We start from the raw sequence: 22,115 nt of genomic DNA on the forward strand, positions 1-22,115 counted from the left end.
GGTCAATGGATTTTGCTCTTCTAATTTCACAAATTGCTCTTCAACATAGCGAAGATACCAAAATAACCCCAATGCAGAAGAAGATTTGTTTTTATTTTAATCTCAGGTAAAATATAATTGAGATTTGTTGTGTTCCTGCTGAACATAACATAGTGTATCGTCGGTTTAATTATGTTACTGAAATTACTATAGATCCTGATTCTGAGGTTGAGGTGTTTGCTAAAAAAACTGCGAAAGGTGTCAAAACGGGCTAGCCCATGTCGGGCTCGGGCTTTTTCGGGTCGGGCCAAAAAGGCCCGGATGATAAACGGGCTCAAATATAGTTGTCCAAGCCCGGCCCTTTGCGGGCCATGAGCTTTCGGGCCTGCCCATTTAATAAAAAATGTTAATTTTTAAAATAAAAATGACTTAAATTATTCACACCACATAGAGTTTTTTTTCCTGACAACTCCACGTAAAATTCTTAAAATTATGACTAGGCAATATCGTAAGCCACCTTTTGATTCAGAAGAACAACGTAGGGGTGGGTATGGTTCGGTTAACCTAAAAAACCGAACCGAACCGAACTGAAATTTTGAAATGGTTCGGGAAAACCGAACCGAACCGTTTCAGGTATGGAGCTAACCGAACTGAACCAAAGTTATGGTTCGGTTAACCGTTTTCTTACCTATGAACCGAACCGAACCAAAACCAATATTTTGAACTGAAATGTATTTTTTTTTATCCTTTTGTGAATTTAATTGTGTTTTTTTATCCTTTTTTTATCCAAAATGCAAAATATTTTTTTATTTACTTTTTATAAGAATATAATTTTTTTTTATTAAAAACAGCTTATTTTATGAAAATACCTTATTTAAAAAAAAACTGCTTATTCAAAACAGCTTATTTGAATAAGATCAAAAGATAACCATTTTTCCTAATATATCATGCAGAATTCAAAAGTACTGCAAAATATGACAATTCACAGTAACCTTTTGAATGTTATGTGGATGGAAATGCAATATTTTGAATGTTCTATGGATCTAAACTCCGTTGACTCTTCTCGATTTTATTTATGTAACCTTTTCATTTAACTCCTCCTAGCTCTTTGTCCTTTTCTTTTCTTATTTATGTAACCTTTTCGATTGTTTCGTATAGACATGAAAATTAGTGAGAAAGAAAGGAATTGTTTCGGAATGCATCACTATTGTTGAAGTTACTTTGTTTTGTGCTAGTTTTAATTAGTATAGTGACTGTAATCCACTGGCCATTGAGGATTTGTTGTGTGATAGACATAGTTACATCGTGGTTTTTTTGCTGCCAAAATAGTTTAATCGTTGCCCGTTAATTTTCAGCTAAGCATCTCCTGCAAAATTCTGCAGTGTTACGTTCTTTCCGTCCTTGGTTTCGTTCATGTTTTATTCACATTGCGACACAGTTGGTATTTCTGTTGCCATATTTATATTATCCAGGACACTTTGAAACTTTGCTCTTCTTGTTAAGAGTTTGTCTTCGTTTTATTTCAAGGTTATATGCCTCTATGTATATGCAACAAGGCTCTTCCATCCTTCATGCAATTGAAACCGATGGCTTTGAAAATGTTAATGCATAGAGAGAAGGGACAGACTTTGTTTTATGTTTAGTGTATGTGATATTAATTAATGAATTTGGCCTTTAGTATAGTATTACAGTGATGTTATATCTCGCGACTTGTATCCTCGCGAATACATCATGAATCTGATTTTAACACACAATATACTACTTCTCTATGATAAATATTTACCATAAGATTAAATATTTACCACTAACTAATAACCGTTAAGCTGTTTTGAATAAGCTGTTTTTTAAAATAAGTTGTTTTCAATAAGTTGTTTTTTTTAAATTAGTTGTTTTGAATAAGCTGTTTTGAATAAGTTGATTTTTTAAAATAAGTTGTTTTCATAAAATAAGGTGTTTTGCATAAAATAAGCTTTTTAAAATAAACTATTTCAAATAAGTCGTTTTTTTAGGAAAGATCCAACAAAGAGTTCAAGTGGTTTCCTTAAAATAAAATAAAAAGTTCAAGTGGTTTGGTTCGGTTCAAACGGTTCGGTTCGGTTCAAGATGGTTCGATTATGGTTCAAGAACTGTTAATAAATTAACGGTTCGGTTTGTGAACCATTATAATGGTTCAGTTATTTTTGGTTCGGATCGGTTCGGTTCGGTTCATGGTTCTTTTTGCCCACCCCTGACAATTTCATTACTCACTAGGCAATATTAATCATGTGCCATAGTAAACTTCACCATATTGCGAAAATTGTCATGCCTTACACTATTTAGATTAAATAGTAAATTCAATCCAAATGGCAAACTTTGCTTTGGCATGCGTTATCAGCTCTCTCTTTTCAAGCCGTGTTTGTGTTATAAATCCAATATGTAGCTTTTAGTTTCATGATTTTGGAATGGCCTTGGACAGTATCACAAAAAAAAAAGATAAACATTGACCTTAAGACAAAACAAAACAGTGGAGTGGGTAATTAAAAAAAAACTGATTAGTGATTAATAAAAATAATCGGGCTTTCGGGCTACCCGAAGCCCGGCCGGGCTAGCCCGTCACGGGCTCGGGCTAAAAAGCCCTCATACTAATCGGGCTCAAATTTTGTTGTCCAAGCCCTACATTTTTCGGGCTTTTTCGGCCCGGCCCGGTAGACCCGGCCCATTTTGACAGCTCTAGACTTGAAGTTACCTCCACCTTTTGTTACTCAAATTGCTCAATCCATTCAAGTACATTTCTCTTCTTTAACGTTTCTTTATTTTATAATAACTTTCTTTGCAACTGAATTTTACTTTATTAATTTGATCATCATGCTGGTTGTCTTTTTATGTGTATCAGTCTCAGCTTGCTGGAGAGAAGATTGTTCCCATCAAGGTCTCTCCCTATCCCTTTTTATATTGGTTGGATAAACAGCTTATATAAGTGCTCATGGATAAGTTGTTTATCGAATGAAGTCAAATTATTTTTGTTTAAGTCATAAGCTGTTTTTATAAGCTTTATTGGAGAACTTATGGAAATAAGTTGAAAACAATTCATGAACATGTCATAGGTTGCTTTTGTAAGCACTTCCGAACACTGTCGTAAGTTTTTATGGCCAGCATATAAGGCCCATTTGGATTGACTTATTTTTGACCTTATAAAAAATTAGGTTATGCAAATAAATAAGCTTTTATGTTAATTCTTAAGTTCTCACTAACGAAAGTTGAATCTTCATAAGCTTTTTTTCATGAGTACCTTGACAAGCTTATGAATTATACATAAAAGCTCATTGATTTGCATAAGTTGTTTTGCATAACCTCAAATTAGTCGATCCAAAAGGGCCATAGATTCTTATCATCCCTTTAAAACTAATTTACACTCTTTCCCCCATCAAAGAAGCCTGCCCTTTTCTTTTCAATGATCAATGATATGATTATGTGCTTACCCTTTTCTTTTCAATGATCAATCATATGATCTATCTTAAATTAAACTATCTTCGTATCCATTTTTTTTTATATAAATGCGTGATGCTCATTTCTTAGCATGATGAACATATCACTTTGAATCTTAAGTTTCCAAATAAATAATGTATTCAAAATTACCTACTTGGCTACCATCAATCACATTGAAAATTATACATGTTTTTGGAAGTTGGAAGACTTGTTTTAAAAGGTTCGTTTACATCATAATGGAGAAAAGTGCAGCACATTTCATTTCTCTACGGGCATGCGAGTGTATTTTTTACAATTAGAGGAGAGGACTGTAGTTTAAGCATCTCTCAAGGGAAATGAGTGTAATATATTTGTCATTGAATTGAATATTTGCCTATTGACAAAATCGCGTTGTTTCTATTTTACAGCTTGATCTTCGTGTAAATCATACGCTTGTCTGTTTTGAGTCTTATGTAAGTTCTCACGAGTTTGTCCTTACTTAAAAATACCAAATCCTAGTTGGATAAAGCTCGAAGTCTCAAACTATGAATGGAGTTTTCAACTTGATGTAATAGTGTACCATAAAAAAATACCAAATCCCTGCATCAACTCTTGATCCATATAGAAAGGTGTAGTTTTCCAACATTTAGTGAATAAAAACATAAGTTAAATAGTTGAATTCTTTCTTTTTCTCCATTATTTTGACCGGTGACTGTGTTTATAGGCTGGCAATATCAGGAGTCTCCCCCTACTGTACAATGCGCCGTAGAAAAAGCTTTAATTAGAGCTACAAAGCTTCAAAGGGGATCTCCAGTTGGTTGGTGCAAGCAGGACTGATGCAGGAGTCCATGCTTGGGGTCAGGTCAGATCTTGTACTTCCTTGTGTGCAATTTCAGATTTCAAGTGGCAAACATTGAATTGAAATTTTACAACATATTGTGACTGTAGGTTGCACATTTTCTTACACCATTTAATTACGACAATTTGGATAGAGTTCACGCTGCTTTGAACGGTCTTCTTCCTTCTGGTATACGAGTCAGAGAGATCAGCTCTTCTGATATACTAGGTAATAGAACAAACAGTCTAAAATTTAAATATTAATGGACTAAATTTTTCACATTCATTTGATATTTGTGCTTCATGCTTCATAATCATTAAATTGCTGGAGCAGTGGAGCCAAAAATAGGAGTTTGGCTTTTAGGGCTGTTTCAGAGATGTAATTAGGTTGAAGTTTTGTATTTAATAATATTTGTTTAATCCAAAATTTAGTTCAATGATGACTACATTTTAGTGTGAAACTCCATTTTTTGTCTTTGCTACTAAAAAAAAACCTATATTTTCGGAAGTTAACCTTTGCACGACAGAAAACTAGTTGTTTTTGTTTTCAAGAATGTGTATAATAGGTGCCTAAAAACTGGACTCAACTGATGAAGTTAAGATATTGAGATCTTGAGTTCTGCTAGTAGCTGACATTTTTTGAAGTACATTTGCACAATGATTCCCTTCAAGCAACATGTGAAGTAACTAGTCATTGATGTCTTCAAGTACGAGAGTATACTTGCAATACTCCTTCCTTGTCCCCATGGATCAGATTCACGACATCATACTTATTCCTAATATTAACTAACATTGCTAACAAAGTGTGCCAACCCTAATTTTTAGCTAAATGGCGCCAACTAAATTTACCTATTGTTACTGTCAATTACTGTGCAACACTTAACCCTATAACTGCTGCGCACAACTCACAAGATGTGATTTGAATTTCAAATTTCCCCCCATCTTTCTCATTTATTGTTATTCCACATGTGTTAACTATTGAACTCCCATATACACATTAAATGTGCGTGTATTCCCCACCAACTCTGGCTGTATGGCTCTCCTCTTTGTGCCTATATATTTTGACGTATTAGTCACCTTCATGCTCATGCAATTTACAAACCACACAGCAAAACTTTGGTGATGGCTAACTTTGGTGTTCAAGCTCTGTTGTCCTACCATTGCTTGACTAGTGAATATTTAATCTATCAGTAATATGCTTTCGTTATTGCTATTCCACTTATTGACTCTTTCGTTTGTTTTTGACTAACAGCTCCTCTGGATCACAATCCCACGTCAGAACTGGAGAAAATTATCAATGAATTGCGCATCAAATATCGCACTTATGTGGTGGATTTTGATGTTCACATGTAAGTAGTGAATGATTATATTTGTTTCGTCATCTGTTACTGGAAGATTATTTTGTTCAGATATAACTGTTTGGGTTGTTGTGTTTGCAGGGTGTTGTTGTTCTTCCATCAATGTTTGGTCACGACTTCGGGGACCAAATCGACCGATATGCGGCGCTGGTGGATCCAAGGCACAACATTTTTGAAGTGTTGGTCGAGAGAAGCAATGGATTGATCTTACTGACCAAAGGATGGCATGCAATGCGTATTTTTATGGTTTGCGCCTTGGTGCATGGGTTGGGATGGTGTTTCTGGGGAATGGAAAGTTTGCAATCACTCTTAAGGATAGTTTTGATAAGCATATTCTGTATCCCAAGTTCACCCCTCATGTGAAATTTGAGCTTGAAAAACATGTTATGCCTTTTCATTTGCCCAATTACGTGCCAACTCCTTTCACCCATGACCAAGAGAATTTTCAGTTTCCTTATTCAAAGAAGCTATCTGCTCATGAGCTCGAAACCGGATGGCTGGTAAGTAAATCCATTTTGTATTAGTTAGTGTTTCTTTACTATATTATGTTGACCAAAGTAATTGATCTACATGGCATGTTTTTCCCATTTTGTGCAGATGCTTGCTGACATTGAGTTCTGCCAGACTGCCTTGGATATGCGCACTAAGTATGTCAGAATGGTTGACGAGTGCGACAATCTTTGGTTTTGTATTGTGCTGTTTGAGACGCGTCCATATTATCATTTTAAGATCGGTGGTGGTTGGAAGAGAATGGCTGTTGTGCATAGGGTTTACGTGTCGTTGTTGGTGTTCCGGAAGCTGGGCGAAATGATACTCTCTACTTCAAGGTGGTTCATGCTTAGTGTTGGTTTCCGTGGGTGTGGTTGGGATTGATGCCAAGGTTTTACAACTCGAGAGTTTACCTCAACTCGTTTTGCCTAGGTAAACTCGACTCGTAAACTCGACTCGAGAACTCGCACAAGTTTACCTAAAATTAAAATTATATAAAATTTATTATATGTATGACATATATAAGCTAATATAATATTGTAAATGGGTCAATAGTGCAAAATATGACTTAATTACAAAGGCAAATTATATCAAACTACCACGTTATGCTCAACTTAACATCAAAATACAAAATTAATGCAAAAAATCATAAGTTTCATAAGTCTCTGAGTTTAAGCCATCCGAAAAAGCAAGTTTCACAAGTTCCTAAAATTGTTAATAAAACTATCTAAAAAATAAACTACTCCCTCCATTTCAAAATAAGTGTCGTTTTAGGTGTTTACACACATATTAAGAAATGCAATGATTAAAAGAAAGAGAATGGTTATTTTACCAAACTATCCTTATTAACTATTGGTTAGTTTTAAAAGTAATATTTTGGAAGTAGTGTGCAGAGTATTAATTGGAGGGTACAATTGAAAAGAAAAAGTTATTATTGCATTGAAAACTGAAAGTGACATTCATTTTGAAACAATTTTTTTTGGCTAAAACGACACTCATTTTGAAACGGAGGGAGTAGTTAATTTCTTCAAAAGGTCAACAAACACCACCACCGCAACCCTAACTGGTATGTGCTCCCTTGTTCATGGTTTGAGAACGCATAGAAGAAAAGAAAAAAAAGAAACGTTTCATTTCAGAAACAACGTGTTAATGTAAAAGTAATTATTCAGTAAACGTTTCAGTCTTTGGGCTTGTAGAAAAGGAATTGGATTTTGAAAAAAATGAGCCAAAAAAAAGGGCCAATTTTATTTTTATTTTTTTAGATGTAATCTCGTAAAAATCGGTAAACTCGATCAAGTTTACACGAATTTACCAAGTGTTAACTCGGAAGAGTTAACACTCGATTTGCGGATGCAGCAAATTTATAAAGTTATGGAGTTGAAAGCTACTCCCTCCGTCCCTATATCTAACCACTCATTTGATTTTATTTTTGTCCCTAAATCTAAACCCCTTTTCAAATTACTAGATGCATTTATTATTTTTTTTCTAAACATACCCTTAATTAATACTACTAACTTATCTTGAAATTTGAAAAGTCAAATTTAATACATATACAAACAAAGGACAACTTGGTAATATTAACACACAAAACAGACATATTAATTAGACTGACAACTTTTCTTAAGAAATGTGAAAAAAGTAGAGGGGGGTTACATTAAGGAATGGAGGGAGTATTAGGGTGCAAGCGTCGTTTGTTTTTCTTTTTTGTTTTGTTTGATGTACTAGTGTTTATGCATCTTGCTTCTTCGTATGTTTTTTTTTTCCAATCAAAGGAAGTTTATGTAATCGTCGTTGACGATACTATCTATTTTGGCAGTTAATGAAAAAAAAAAAGTCTTTGCTTATCGTATTATTTAGTTGTTATTCGCACTCTTCATCCGCAAATTTAATATATAATCATAGTTACGTATACAAAGATAACAATTTGCTTTAAGGATTTTATTTACATAATCGACTGTAACATAATTGTTTACATTATAAAACAGCAACCTATTTGTATATGTCAAATGGTGTATGAAAATGATGTTAATCTCTAGATCTATCAGTGCCAAACCCGTTGTCAAACCCTATTTATAACGTATTAAGGTTGCCATAATAATAATTGGAATAAACAACCTGCTTATTATGATATGTGGATCGTATGTAATGTCTTGATATATAGGGATGATGTTTTTTTAAATATAGTTATGTTATATAGTTTTGGTGTTTATGTCCACTTCCACAAGAGAAAGTGGTGTAATCAATTACATTAGCAACTTCCTGTATAAAACGAATCATGCAACTTTCTGTCTAAACTTTATGTATTCTGATGGATACATTGAGTTGATATATGAACATTAAGTGGTTTTATGTTACACCTTTCTGTCTTAAAGTGCATTTGCCTTGCTATTTAATGTTTGGTTGCAGTTTTCCAATGCAATTAATGAGTGTTTAGCCAGACCTGCCCAGCACACTTTTCGTATTCTACACGGTCACATTTAATGCTTTTGGTCATTCCCTAGATGAGCAGCACGTCTGTTGAGTACATTCCTCCCTGACATATTTAAGTTCAACTATCTATCATGAAAATTCCTTTTGCACACTGAGTTTGCGCACAGATTTTTCAGAAATGGCAGATACGGCATACGACATCAAGAAGCACACAACAAGATCACTGAACAGCCTTACTGGTACGTGTGGTTGTGTTAATTGTTCACAAAAGTTCATCTTTTCCGTTTTTTAATTTAATGGAATAAGTCATGCAAATCTCTGTTCTATTTCATGTGGCTATTTGCAGATAAAATTGACTGGATTGCTCGAGTGGGTGATGAAAGCCAAAGCCTGGATTTATTTCATCTCAGATGGCGTACGTTCAGGATTGAGTTCAACCCTAAAGAGGTATGTTATCCGTCGATCCAGAAAACTGATTTTGTTTGTTGGTTTCAATACCGAAACACGCTAATATTATGTGGGGTTATGAGTTTGTGGAAGTGTTATCTATAAATGACTTCTCCATGTTAATGTTAAGTTAATGTATCCGTAAGTTGTAGCCAATTTTATACCGTAACATTATAACTGTTTGTACCAGTCTAATGTAGAAATTAGAAGATAGTTTAAATCCTGATGTATTATCAGCTGCATGCCATATTTCGAATGGGTCCTTTTTGTCAAATAATTGTGCATTATAACATTAATATCCCCTTCATATTTTGCGTTATTTATTTAGATACGTCTGATAGATGATAGTATCATGATTGAATTATGATTTGGCAGTCTACGCTTATGTTACCAACGCTGATGGTTGAGACACTTGGTGCTGACTTTAGACGTTTCGCGCTCTTGAATGATCCTGCTCACAATGTGATTGAGGTTGTTATCGAGAAGAAAAATGGAAAATTTTGCTTTACGCGTGGTTGGGGCGAAGTAGGAAGCTTATATGATATCCAGTATGGCGCGGAAGTGACTCCGATAAATGTCTGCCCCTCCAGATACGTCATTCAGGTCAAGGACCGTTACGGTGAAGAAATAAGTTATCCTAAACAAGTGCCGCCGTTTAGCCTCAAACTCAATCGCGAATTGTTCCCGAGGGAACGGGGTCAGAGGCCGTCATTCACGCACCACCCATTCCCTATAGACATGAAATAGGTTGCTTCAAGTGGGGATTTGCCAAGTTCTTAACTAAAGATGATGTACTTAGCTGTGTTCTGGTACAATTTTCTACCATTTTGTTGCACTTATGAATTTGTTGTCTATTTTATATGCCCTCATTTGTTTCTTGCCAAAACATTCCAGACATTTTCCTATGACACATTGTCGGAGTCTATCTTATCAAAAAACACCAAGACGATCTACCTAACGGATGATACCGAGATCATATGTAGCAGTCTCCAGGGTGACTTCAAGGAAAGGTTCGAAGATTTTGACCACGGATGAAAATGGTGATTGCATAAACAATACCAATAATGTTGTCTACAAAGAAGTTTTCCACACTTTATGATTATTGAAGTTTCAAGTTTTTTTATATTACCATTTCTGCTGTATCCGACCAAATCTAACGTTCCTACATCTTAATTACAATATTCGACTATTTCTATTGAGTTAATGTGCCGCACGGGTAAAAGATCTAATGTTTCCAATCTCAATAACACATTAATTTAGCTATTTTCTTCCATTTCTAAACATCATGATCACTGAGCATAGTACTCATCAATTCCTTAAAAGTACTAGAAATGTACTTTTTGACGTACATTTTTAGCGTAACTTTTCACCATTTGATATCAGTTTAGTTATTAGGGTTATTTTTGAAGTACTAATTAAAGGGACAAATAACAATATGATCAATTTTGCAGGGGTTGAAACAAAAGAAAAAGGACCAAAAGCCAAATAAAAATAATTGCAAGGACGAAAATCAAACTAAAAGATTAACTGCATTAACTTAAAGGGACAAATTGTGGAAAACTTCTTTGTAGACAACATTATTGGTCCCTTATCAATCCCAACCACACCCACGGCAACCAACACTAAGCATGAACCACCTTGAAGTAGAGAGTATCATTTCGCCCAGCTTTTGGAACACCAACAATGACACGTAAACCCTATGCACAACATCCATTCTCTTCCAACCACCACCGATCTTAAAATGATAATAAGGACGTGTCTCAAACAGCACAGTACAAAACCAAAGATTGCCGCAGTCGTCAACCAATCTGACATACTTAGTGCGCATATCCAAGGCAGTCTGGCAAAACTCAATGTCAGCAAGCATCTGCACAAAATGGGAAAAACATGCCATGTAGATCAATTACTTTGGTCAACATAATATAGTAAAGAAACACTAACTAATACAAAATGGCTTTACTTACCAGCCATCCAGTTTCGAGCTCATGAGCAGATAGCTTCTTTGAATAAGGAAACTGAAAATTCTCTTGGTCATGGGTGAAAGGAGTTGGCATGTAATTGGGCAAATGAAAAGGCATAACATGTTTTTCAAGCTCAAATTTCACATGAGGGGTGAACTTGGGATACGGAATATGCTTATCAAACCTATCCTTAAGGGTCTTGTTAACGAGTGTCTCTGAGACACTCTTTAAGCATACCAAGTAATTATTCTTTTAAAAAGTCAACTATTACAATTTTCAATGCATTCAATACACAAGTTTTCATTAAAAACTTACCATTTAAAGTGCTTAAAGAGTGCATGTAGGGTAGTAATCCTAAGAGTTAATGCACACTAATAGAGGGAAAATATTAGGTTTAGGTATTGCTTTACGTAATAAGCTTTAAGAATAAAGGATTATAATTTCGAATTCTAGACATATTGTCCTTGCAGAAAGCACATCATTTTTTTTTCTTGTCAAAAAAAAAAAATGAACTCGACAAGGGTTTCTGGGGTCCTATGCATCCCTAAGGTTCTTAGGGAATTAAAGCTACGTAGTTTTAGTTTAGGCTCGCTTTGAGACTTGGCTAAAAGTGGCAGATAATTTTTTTTTATTTTTATTGTTAATGGAGCCCATTACTTGAATATCTCATGTGTTTGTTACATGAGTTTGTCGGGTCGTTTCTATCTGATAAATGATAGAGTTTGCTTATTTTTATCTGATAGTTGGGGGCAGCTTATCGTCCTTTAAGGATATGTCGGTCAATTGCCCCCCAAGCACGAGACATATAAGGGCGAATTGATTATGTTTGGCTTGGTCGCCCCTTAAAGCTATATTTCTTATGTCGATCCACAACCTCCCAAGCACGAGGCCTACAAAGGCAAAGTGATTAAGTTTGGCTTGGTCACCTCATAGGGCTATATTTCTTATGTCGGTTCACATATATGTATTCACCTCTATTAATATTGGACTAATGATAGGAGTTCCCTCCTAAAAACTATATCAATGAGTTGATAAATGATAAAATAAAAGAGTCATGCAATGTAAAATAAATTAAATAATAGCCTTTATTAATTTTCAACATGAATCTAACTCGTCTCTGTGAGCATAGTTTAATTGATAGGGACAATGCATCGTAATATCCAAAGGCCGAAGTTTGAGCCCCGAATTCCTTTTATTCACCTTAATTGATGAAATTCTAGCCACCAGATAACTTGGTAAATAAATAAAAAAAACATAAATCTAACTTAAATATTATTTTAGATGCAAATTGACTCGTTACATCCCTACAGACAACACCTTCCTCTAGAAGTATACGAAAAACATTCCGAAATGCAATCACATTATGAAAAATATTTTTTTTGTATCGATGAAAAGTAATTTCTTAAGTAACATTAAAGTATTTTGGCAGCACATGGTGAATTTAAATAATTTTATCCAAGGCCCTTGGTTCATCCTAGGGAACTTTAATATGGATAGATATATTTTTCTAGATGTCATGGTATTGGAGGAAGATATATACTTGACACAAACATTGTAGAGTCCAAAAAATTATAGCAAAACAATTCGATAGGGGGGTGACTAACATTGAGTGGCACCTAAGCTTCCGTGAAGAAAGGTGTTAGACCATTTCGTTTTGAAGTTACTTGGCTTATGCACCTAGATTATACTAAGTGAAGGAAGAATCACTCATGTTCAACAAAGATGTTTATGGTAACATTTTCCAAAGAATGAGAGATTGAGAAAAAGTTGAAAGAGATTCAAAAGTCGTTGGAGACCGTTAATTTTGTTAGACTTACTTGATGAATAAGTCCAAAAAAGAAAAAAAGAAAGGGAATGTGGCCTATAAAATTGACTTGGAAAAAGCTTATAGCATGTGAATTGAAACCGCTTGAAAATTTGTTTACATGAATTTGGTTGTTTGCCAACCTATGTTAAACTGATCATGCATTGTGTGACATTCTACAACCCTTTCTCTACTTTGGAATAGTAGAAGGCTTCCTAATTTAAATCCTACGAGAGGACTGAGACTAAAGAAGGATGAAATAAATGAATTAGCTTAATGAATTGGGAAATTGTTACTCAAGCTAAAAAGAATGGTGGACTTGGTATTTGGTTAACTAGGAAAGCTAATATTGTCATTCTCGATAAATTAGTGTGGGACATAAAATAGAACACAAAAGAGAAATATTGACGTCAATGTCTCAAAAGTAACAACATCAAGCACACGGAGGTCGCTGATAAGTGCTAAAAAGTGTTAATTTTATGATTCATATTAAGCACTTTTTGTTACTTGTTGGAAAAACCAAGAAATCATGAGAAAATACATTTTTATGTTCCTTGTGTCTTACTTAACCCAATTGTGCAGGAAAAGAATAAACAAGACAAGAATAAAAGAATGAAATCAAAAAGAAGAGCAAAGACCAACTCGCCACAACGAGATTTGCTGCCATAGCGGGAATGGAGTTCCAGAGAGCATGTTTTTGGAGATCAAAGCTTGGCACAGCGAGATATGCCGCCATAGCGGAAATGGAGTTCCAGAGAGTATGATTTTTGAGACCAAAGCTCGCCATGGCGAGAAACTCCTGCCTGGCGAGTTAAGGCGGTTTTGGATCAAGTGGATGATGACGTGGCAGAAACCCACTGACAAAGAAAGGTCATCTCGCCCGAGCGAGCAAATCCTGCCTGGCGAGAAAGCAAAATTATGCAGAATTATAAAAGCTCATTTCCTTCATTTCAGACATGATCTTATCACTTCCATAGAGAGAGAAAAGGGCGAAAATATCTGTTTTACATAGAGCAAGAGTGTGTGAGTGTGGATTCACTAAGAATCTTTGAGAAATCAATCTCTTAGCATGGATCTTCATCTTTTCTTCCACTTTTGTATGGTTATCATGACAATGATCAACTAAATCTCCTTTGTTGGGATTAGAGTTTCTTGATTAAGCTTAGATGTAATCTTTTGATCTTTTAAATATATGATTATAACAATTTACATGATATTGAGTTTATTCTTGCATTTCATTCTTATGTTTGATTTAATTGCTATTGCGAAATGCTTTTGAATCTAGGTTTAGAATACTCATCTATCAAAACAATGATTCTAGACATATGATTAATGTTTTGATAATCACACAAAGTATTGGAACTTAAAGCTTTCGGATCGATTAATAGATTGAGGAATCGTCGATTAAACTATACGATCGATCTCACAATATTATTTAGACATGAATGATATTGTTGAGTGATGCGTGATAATATCGGTAAAGAGCTAGAATCCGTATATGTGATCATTAGGTTATATTCGACGTTTGATCAATGAACTCTAATCCCAACTCTTTTACGTCTTATTACTCTCCGTTTTTATTCCCGTATTTTAGTTCACATAGTCCTACAACAAACAACCAATTAATCTTTAACTTAAAATGATAATCGATGTTGAACGGTTTATGATATCGCACTAGTCCCTGAGGAGACGATATAAAAATTCTTACTTTTGATTGATAGAAAAATACTACATCAGTCGCGTGCTCCAATGATGCCTCAAATATTGAGAAAATCATTTTAGAAACTAAACTATTTTTTTTTTGACAAATTAAAAACTAAACTATTAATATATTCTCTATGGATTCAATTAAAAGAAAATTAATTAGTTACATATAGACTAAGAAAAATAGTTATTCTCGTTTAATTATTGTCTGTATAATAAAAATAATTGCATTTTCTAAACTATCTTTTCTTTTCTTTTCATTTAATTTATATGAAACCATGTTTTGTTGAATGATATTTTAAGAATAATAACATTAAATAGAGAAAAGTTAATTGGATACTTATATTTTGGTCTATCAAACATGAAACTTTTTTACAAAGAACATTAGATAAGATTGTAAGAGATCTCATTCAGTTTAACTATAGGTTCTGTTTTAAATTCAACTTTGGAAATCTATCAATGTTAAATCTCTTGAAGAAGAGTTTAGTCATCCGACTCAAGAAATTAATCTTTACCGTTGCGAACATAGGTTATCTAGTACACACCGCAAAAACATGACTACTTTTTTATTTTTATCCGAGTCGAGACTACAAGGTAGGGTGTGTGGAAGTAAAATGAGATTGTAGGAAGCATCTCTCTAACAACATGGTTCTATACATTAACCCATAAGTCCAAATCACCTTAGTTTATAGTCCAAATCAACCTTTATCTGTGTATTTTCGCGCGTATTCGAACACACCCACCAAGTGTTTGATTATTTGCCTCACTCAACAAAGAACAAAACACTTCCTCATTCATGATCCATTACCACCATCATTCTAAACTCTGCTAAATCCCAATGAATTTGATTCCCATTTTTCGTGAATTCAACAAATCAACCTTCCATTTTCACATTCAAATTCGTTTCCATACACGTCGTCGTGACCCTTTTCCCACAAAAATCACTCACTACCTAAACCGTGCAAAACTCATCGATTCAATTCGTCTTTCACTACGTTCCAGTAACCCTAATTCCACACTCCCCAATCTATTAAACCACCGTTTATTCGACTCTTTCGTTCTCACTCACGCTCTTCGTTCTGCCCCTTGTGCAGATTCTGCACTTTCACTTATTCATACCATTGAGAATACAAAAAGTTCCAATTTTTCACATACCCAAAATACCCTTCATGCTCTTGCTACTGTGCTCGCAAAATCTGGTAAATTGGTTGAGCTCAAATCGCTTATTGATGATATCGAAAGTAAACGGTTTGGTAATGTTAAAATTAGTTTTATGAATTTAATGCAGTGGTATGCTGCAGCTAGGGATATTGATTCTGTTGTTAGGGTTTGGGATCAGTATAGAGTTGAAAGTAGAATAGTGTGTACTGAATCTTATAACATTGTTATGGCTCTTTATGTAGAAATGGGTAAGAATTCTGAGGCTGTTGGAATTTTTTGTAAGATGGTTGATGATGGGTCGGTTCCGAATTGTAGAAGTTATAGCATAATAATTGAACACCTTGTGAAATGTAGGAAGTTTTTGGAAGCTATTGAGGTTTTTAATTTGTTGCCTTTGATGAGGATTAAACGTACTTTGAAACAGTATTCGGTTCTAATTGAAGGTTTGGTTGGTAGTAAAATGTTTGATGAAGTTGGAGTTTTAGTTAATGAGATGCAAGTTGATGGAATATTACCTAGTCGAACGGTGAGTTTGTTATTGCAGCAGGTGAAGGATGAAGGAATTCTTAAGGATGTGGATGAATTGTTTGAAGGGATTTGCCCGGATGAAAGAATCAAGAGTGTAAGTTTTTCTATTGATAGCAGTGATGAGGATGAGAATGAGGACGAGGGTGGAAATGAGAATGAAGTTTCACAATGTGATCATGTAGATGGGATTCACTTAAAACCTTGGCTGGATCCGCGGTCTCTGGCTAGTGCGTTACAGAATTGGAGTCCTGATGAGGTATCAGCACTAGAGGGTGCAAAGTTCGTGTGGACAACTAGGTTGGTATGCAAGATACTTAGAAGTTTCAGGTCACCGGATACTGCATGGAATTTCTTCTGCTGGGTTGCTGATCAACCTGGATTTACTCATAATATATACACAGTGCAAAGAATCATGACCCTTCTAGCGCGACATGGACGTACTGAATTAGTTGATAGACTCATCTCGAAGATCAGAATAGAGGGAATGAGACTACCATTCAGTACCATAAGGTTAATCATTGAATTTTATGGGATTTCAAAAAATGCTGATGCTGCTCTGAAGGTTTTCAACGATGATCGAATACTTTGTGGGTTTATATCGAAAGTTAACTTGATGCTTCTGTATTCCTCTCTTTTAAGAACATTAACCAAGTGTGGAAGGGATTCCGATACCCTGGACATGCTTGATGAGATGATTTTAAATGGCATTTTCCCAGATATCCAAACATTTTCAGGTCTAATGCAGTATTTTTCACAACTTGGAGACATTAAAACCGTGCAGAAACTCTTTTCAATGGTCAGACAGAGCGGTTTCAAGCCAGACGCGTATCTGTATAAGGTCCTGATAGAAGGTTATTGTAAGTCAACAAGAGCTGCACTGGCTTGGAGACTATTTGAAGATATGAGGAATTCTGGCTCCATACCTGATTCTGCCACCAAAGAGTTGCTAGTGAAGAGCCTCTGGAAAGAAGGGAGACGGAGAGAGGCTGCAGCTGTTGAAGAGAGCTGCGAGGAAGTAAATGTGGTCCTTCCACTTGCATTACCTGGTCATGTATGGACTGTCAGCTCTGCAGATCTCACAAAAGTCTATAACATTTATTCAAATAGTTTTGTTTCAAAGGGTGCCTAGAGTTATCCATTGGGCTATATGATAGAGGTGTACTTCTCCATGCATGAAATATAAGCACAAAGTAACAAGCGGAAAACAATAACCAAGTTCCTTAAACTGTGATTTATTTTGGGAGGGGTTGCAAAAAAGTTTTAAGGTGCAGTAATTTTTTGAGTTTTGAGAATGTATTATTGGCAGGACATGAGTTGATGCTCAGGAATTAGCTCTTGTTCTGATGGATATCGATCCTTCATTGTATTCACTTGGTCAAGTGCAAGAAATCATCTTTGCACAATCATATAATGAATGGACCTTTGGTTGATGTGTTGAGAGCTACGATCAGTCCTCTGCTGACTTCTGCAACTTGAGGGGAATCTAATGATTGTCTTATTGCAATTAACAATTCCTTCTAATTTTCTTACAAAAAGAGTTGGTTACAAAATCTCATCTAATATATTGTTTTGAGTTCCTCTTTTTTTTTTTTTTTTTGTTGGTGTAAAAGGATATATCTGTTCGCAACTCTGAAGATTAATCCCTCGAATAGGGTTGGATAACATGAACGACAAAGTTGTTTCTTAAGAGTTTTAACACCGTTATATTCTTATGGCAGAATTCGAACTCGAACCCACTGGTTAAGCTAGAAGTAAGAAGAGACCCATGCTATGCCTAAAAAAAAGTGACCCATGTCATCTCATTCAATCGTTCTTGGCTTGTTTTCGGTTTAGATGAATATGTACAAAAAGCTAGACTCAAGCAAAGGAGAGTAGGTAAGAAGGGCATCTTATTATTTTTAATATATTAGATGTCTAGCTTATGTGGCGATGTAAACACTGTTTCTATCCGAATTAGCTATGTACCAGAAATAGGGAACAAATAATATAAATGGTGAGTTTGTCAATGTGTTTTAATATATTGAAACCTATGTAACTGGAAGTGTCAACATTGTAAGCTGTTCATTGCCTGTATTATATTATAATTGCATATATATAATGGCATTAGCCTTTGTTAAACGTTAAACCATATCTTTTGCTTGTTTGCCCCTTAACATTTTGGTAAAGGCATCAAGTTAGATGGTCATTAGGTACCAGCCAGCTAGCTGACATCGTGTATGGACACCAAATTGGGTTATAATACCATATTATTCTTACCATCTTTATTATATTCTGCGCATGATTTCATACTTGTTTGGGATTTGCCAACAGTGTCTAAGATTTGAAAAAGAAAAATAGTAGAACTAATGACAGAGACATAAGCATATATTTTTAATATCAAACCAAAAGATACTTGATGTCAAAAGAAGAGATAAATATAAAGTTAGAAAACAAGTCTTGGTTGTTACTTGCCATAATAAACTCTCTTCCCCTCATAATTTGCATTTCCTCACAACTTCACAACATGTCTGCCTTCTTTCTTCCCTCTAATTCTCATGCTCTTTTTCTTGTACTCATGTTGTTTTTTCTCACTAATATCTCAGCTCAACCACTATATATCAGTGAAACAAACTTTACATGCCCTGTGGATTCACCTCCTTCATGTGAAACCTATGTAGCATACAGAGCTCAGTCTCCAAGTTTTTTGAGCCTATCTAACATATCTGATATTTTTAATTTGAGTCCTTTACGCATTGCAAAAGCCAGTAACATAGAAGCCGAGGATAACAAGCTGATTCCAGACCAACTCTTACTAGTACCTGTAACTTGTGGTTGCGCTAAAAATCACTCTTTCGCGAATATCACCTACTCAATCAAGCAAGGTGACAACTTCTTCATACTTTCAATCACTTCATACCAGAATCTCACCAATTATCTTGAATTTAAAAATTTCAACCCCAATCTAAGTCCAACTCTATTGCCACTAGACACCAAAGTTTCAGTCCCTTTATTCTGCAAGTGCCCTTCAAAGAATCAATTGAACAAAGGAATAAAGTATCTTATTACTTATGTGTGGCAGGATAATGATAATGTTACCCTTGTTAGTTCAAAGTTTGGTGCATCACCAGTTGAAATATTAGCTGAAAACAATCATAACTTCACTGCTTCAACCAACCGTTCAGTTTTGATCCCTGTGACAAGTTTACCAAAACTTGATCAACCATCTTCAAATGGAAGAAAAAGCAGCAGTCAAAAACTGCCTCTTATAATTGGTATTAGCCTAGGAAGTGCTTTTTTCATTTTAGTTTTAACACTATCTCTTGTGTACGTATATTGTCTCAAAATGAAGAGATTGAATAGAAGTACTTCATCGTCCGAGACTGCAGATAAGTTACTTTCAGGTGTTTCAGGTTATGTAAGCAAGCCAACAATGTATGAAATTGATGCGATCATGGAAGGTACAACGAATCTGAGTGAGAATTGTAAGATTGGTGAATCAGTTTACAAGGCTAATATAGATGGTAGAGTTTTAGCAGTGAAAAAAATCAAAAAAGATGCTTCTGAGGAGCTAAAAATTCTGCAGAAGGTAAACCATGGAAATCTTGTGAAACTAATGGGTGTGTCTTCTGACAATGATGGAAACTGTTTTCTGGTCTATGAGTATGCTGAAAATGGATCACTTGAAGAGTGGTTGTTCTCGGAATCTTCGAAAACTTCGAACTCGTTGGTTTCGCTTACATGGTCTCAGAGAATAACCATAGCAGTGGATGTTGCAATTGGTCTGCAATACATGCATGAACATACTTATCCAAGAATAATCCACAGAGACATCACAACAAGTAATATCCTTCTTGACTCAAATTTTAAGGCGAAGATAGCGAATTTCGGGATGGCTAGAACTTCAACCAACTCGATGATGCCGAAAATTGATGTTTTCGCTTTTGGGGTGGTTCTAATAGAGTTGTTAACTGGTAAGAAAGCCATGACAACTAAAGAAAATGGCGAGGTTTTTATTTTGTGGAAGGATTTTTGGAAGATTTTTGATCTTGAAGGGAATAGAGAAGAGAGGCTAAGAAAATGGATGGATCCTAAGTTAGAGAGTTTTTATCCTATAGATAATGCTCTAAGTTTGGCTTCTTTGGCAGTGAATTGCACTGCTGATAAATCATTGTCTAGACCAACCATTGCAGAAATTGTTCTTTGTCTTTCTCTTCTCAACCAACCATCATCTGAACCAATGTTAGAAAGATCCTTGACATCTGGTTTAGATGCTGAAGCTACTCATGTTGTTACTTCTGTAATAGCTCGTTAATCAAGTGAAGGTAATACTGATTCAGTTTGTCATATTCAAGATGGTACTACTTTGTTCACATGATGAGAACATCTTTATGATTGGACTTAAGTATATGGTTAGTTTATTTAGGGAAGTGTTCTAAATTTCATTTTTCCATCTATTATTATTCTTTAATGCATATGCATGAATTTTGGTAAAGTGAATTGTAAGCTGCTATTGAACTCAATAAATTTGCTTATTTTACATGTTAATGGTGATGTAAGTTTTCAGATTTTGAATCATGAATCTCCTACTTAAAACTCTTCATGTCCTTTAACTCATCAACCGAACTACCTTCATGATGAAATACTTTGGCACCGGATGCATAAGTTTATGTTTCTTACCTCATAATAATATTGTTTAAAGATAGAACATTGGATTATGTTTATCTAACTCATCCTCATTAGAAATATTTTTTTATATGGTAATTATGTTATTTTCACGAAATATCCACTAACTTTGTCGATAATTAATCTCCACAACAGAATATTACTGATCACCTTTAGTGGGTCTCCCATTTCAACCACATTTTTTTCATCCACAAGACTCGAATTTGAGACCTTACTTAAAAGATCCGAGTTCAGTTCCACTCGAACCAATGTGATTTGGTCCTCATTATAATATGACAATACCTCTACTATGGTCATCTTAATTGTTATTTTACCTTTTTGGGTAGAATTAATTGGTATTTTTTACCATTATCCTTTTTATCATTAAAGTACAATTATTCCAATCATACTCTATTGTGACCATCATCTTTATTTCTTGTTACAACACAAGACATAAGTGCGTATGAATATTGAAGCATAATGAAAGATTAGCATTTTGCAATATAGCATTTGGAAACAACGTTTTTGGCTATGATATCTTATCTTTGCAATTGAATTATTTTAAAAGAGACACATTTGTAAGTGTATATACAAGTCAGCTGTGCCTTATTTTCTCCATCCTTTTTTGGGATAGATGGATATTCATGTAACGCTAAAGGCATTTAATTAAACATACTATATAGTATATACTATAATCATTACAAAGTCGTCTTTGATGTTTCAATAATTGATGAAGGTACCTACATCTTCCTAAAAAATACCAAGTACCCTTGATGGTTGAGTTGACAAACCACGTCTATATATGTAGAGAATCTTTCATGAGAATCAAAACTTCATTGACCTTCTGCTAAAAGACAAAGGGATTGAAATTTGAAACTTGGAAGTGATGAATCAATATGATACTCCCTCTGTTTCAAAATACATGTCCAAGTCAACCACTTCACATATGTCAATGCACAATTTTGACCGTTAATATCTTTAATTATCTAAAGTAAAAAATTATAAAAATTTAATATTTTGAAAATATTTGTCGAGACAAATCAAACAACATCTTACATGCTAATATTTGTATTTATACATTAGTAAAAAAGTATGGTCAAAGTAAGTCAAGTGAATAGTGCACATTGCAAAAATTGGACATGTATTTTGAAACGGAGGGAGTATGATAAAGGAATTTGATGTGCCATTCATTATTGATCATAACGATATTATTAGCTCTAACTCACAATTATCCAAATTTATTTATTCTTCACTTACTCTCATCATCTTGAAATTTAATTAAACACCTAATGTATGTCAATATATTTGTTCTTAAAAATATATATAATCTTT

General features: G+C 34.6%; 3 protein-coding genes across 3 annotated transcripts; all 3 read left to right on the plus strand.

The window, feature by feature from the left end:
* Positions 1–8,715: 8,715 nt before the first annotated feature.
* Positions 8,716–9,731, plus strand: LOC146919910 (uncharacterized). The gene is made up of 3 exons (XM_085711078.1): positions 8,716–8,776; positions 8,884–8,984; positions 9,360–9,731. The coding sequence occupies exons 1-3, from the start codon at positions 8,716–8,718 to the stop codon at positions 9,729–9,731; spliced, it is 534 nt and encodes a 177-aa protein (XP_085567204.1).
* Positions 9,732–15,047: 5,316 nt separating this feature from the next.
* Positions 15,048–20,666, plus strand: LOC146919911 (Tetratricopeptide repeat (TPR)-like superfamily protein). Its single transcript, XM_085713294.1, has one exon. It carries the CDS (start codon positions 15,292–15,294, stop codon positions 17,269–17,271), a length of 1,980 nt encoding a protein of 659 aa, XP_085569420.1. The 5' UTR covers positions 15,048–15,291; the 3' UTR covers positions 17,272–20,666.
* On the plus strand, positions 18,492–20,666 carry LOC146919912 (serine/threonine receptor-like kinase NFP). The gene has a single exon (XM_085713295.1). The coding sequence runs from the start codon at positions 18,538–18,540 to the stop codon at positions 20,431–20,433; it is 1,896 nt and encodes a 631-aa protein (XP_085569421.1). The 5' UTR covers positions 18,492–18,537; the 3' UTR covers positions 20,434–20,666.
* Positions 20,667–22,115: the final 1,449 nt, after the last annotated feature.

Source organism: Medicago sativa, chromosome 5, assembly GCF_051527215.1.
Source record: "Medicago sativa cultivar Bolivia chromosome 5, Bolivia_mono, whole genome shotgun sequence".
NCBI lineage: Eukaryota > Viridiplantae > Streptophyta > Magnoliopsida > Fabales > Fabaceae > Medicago > Medicago sativa.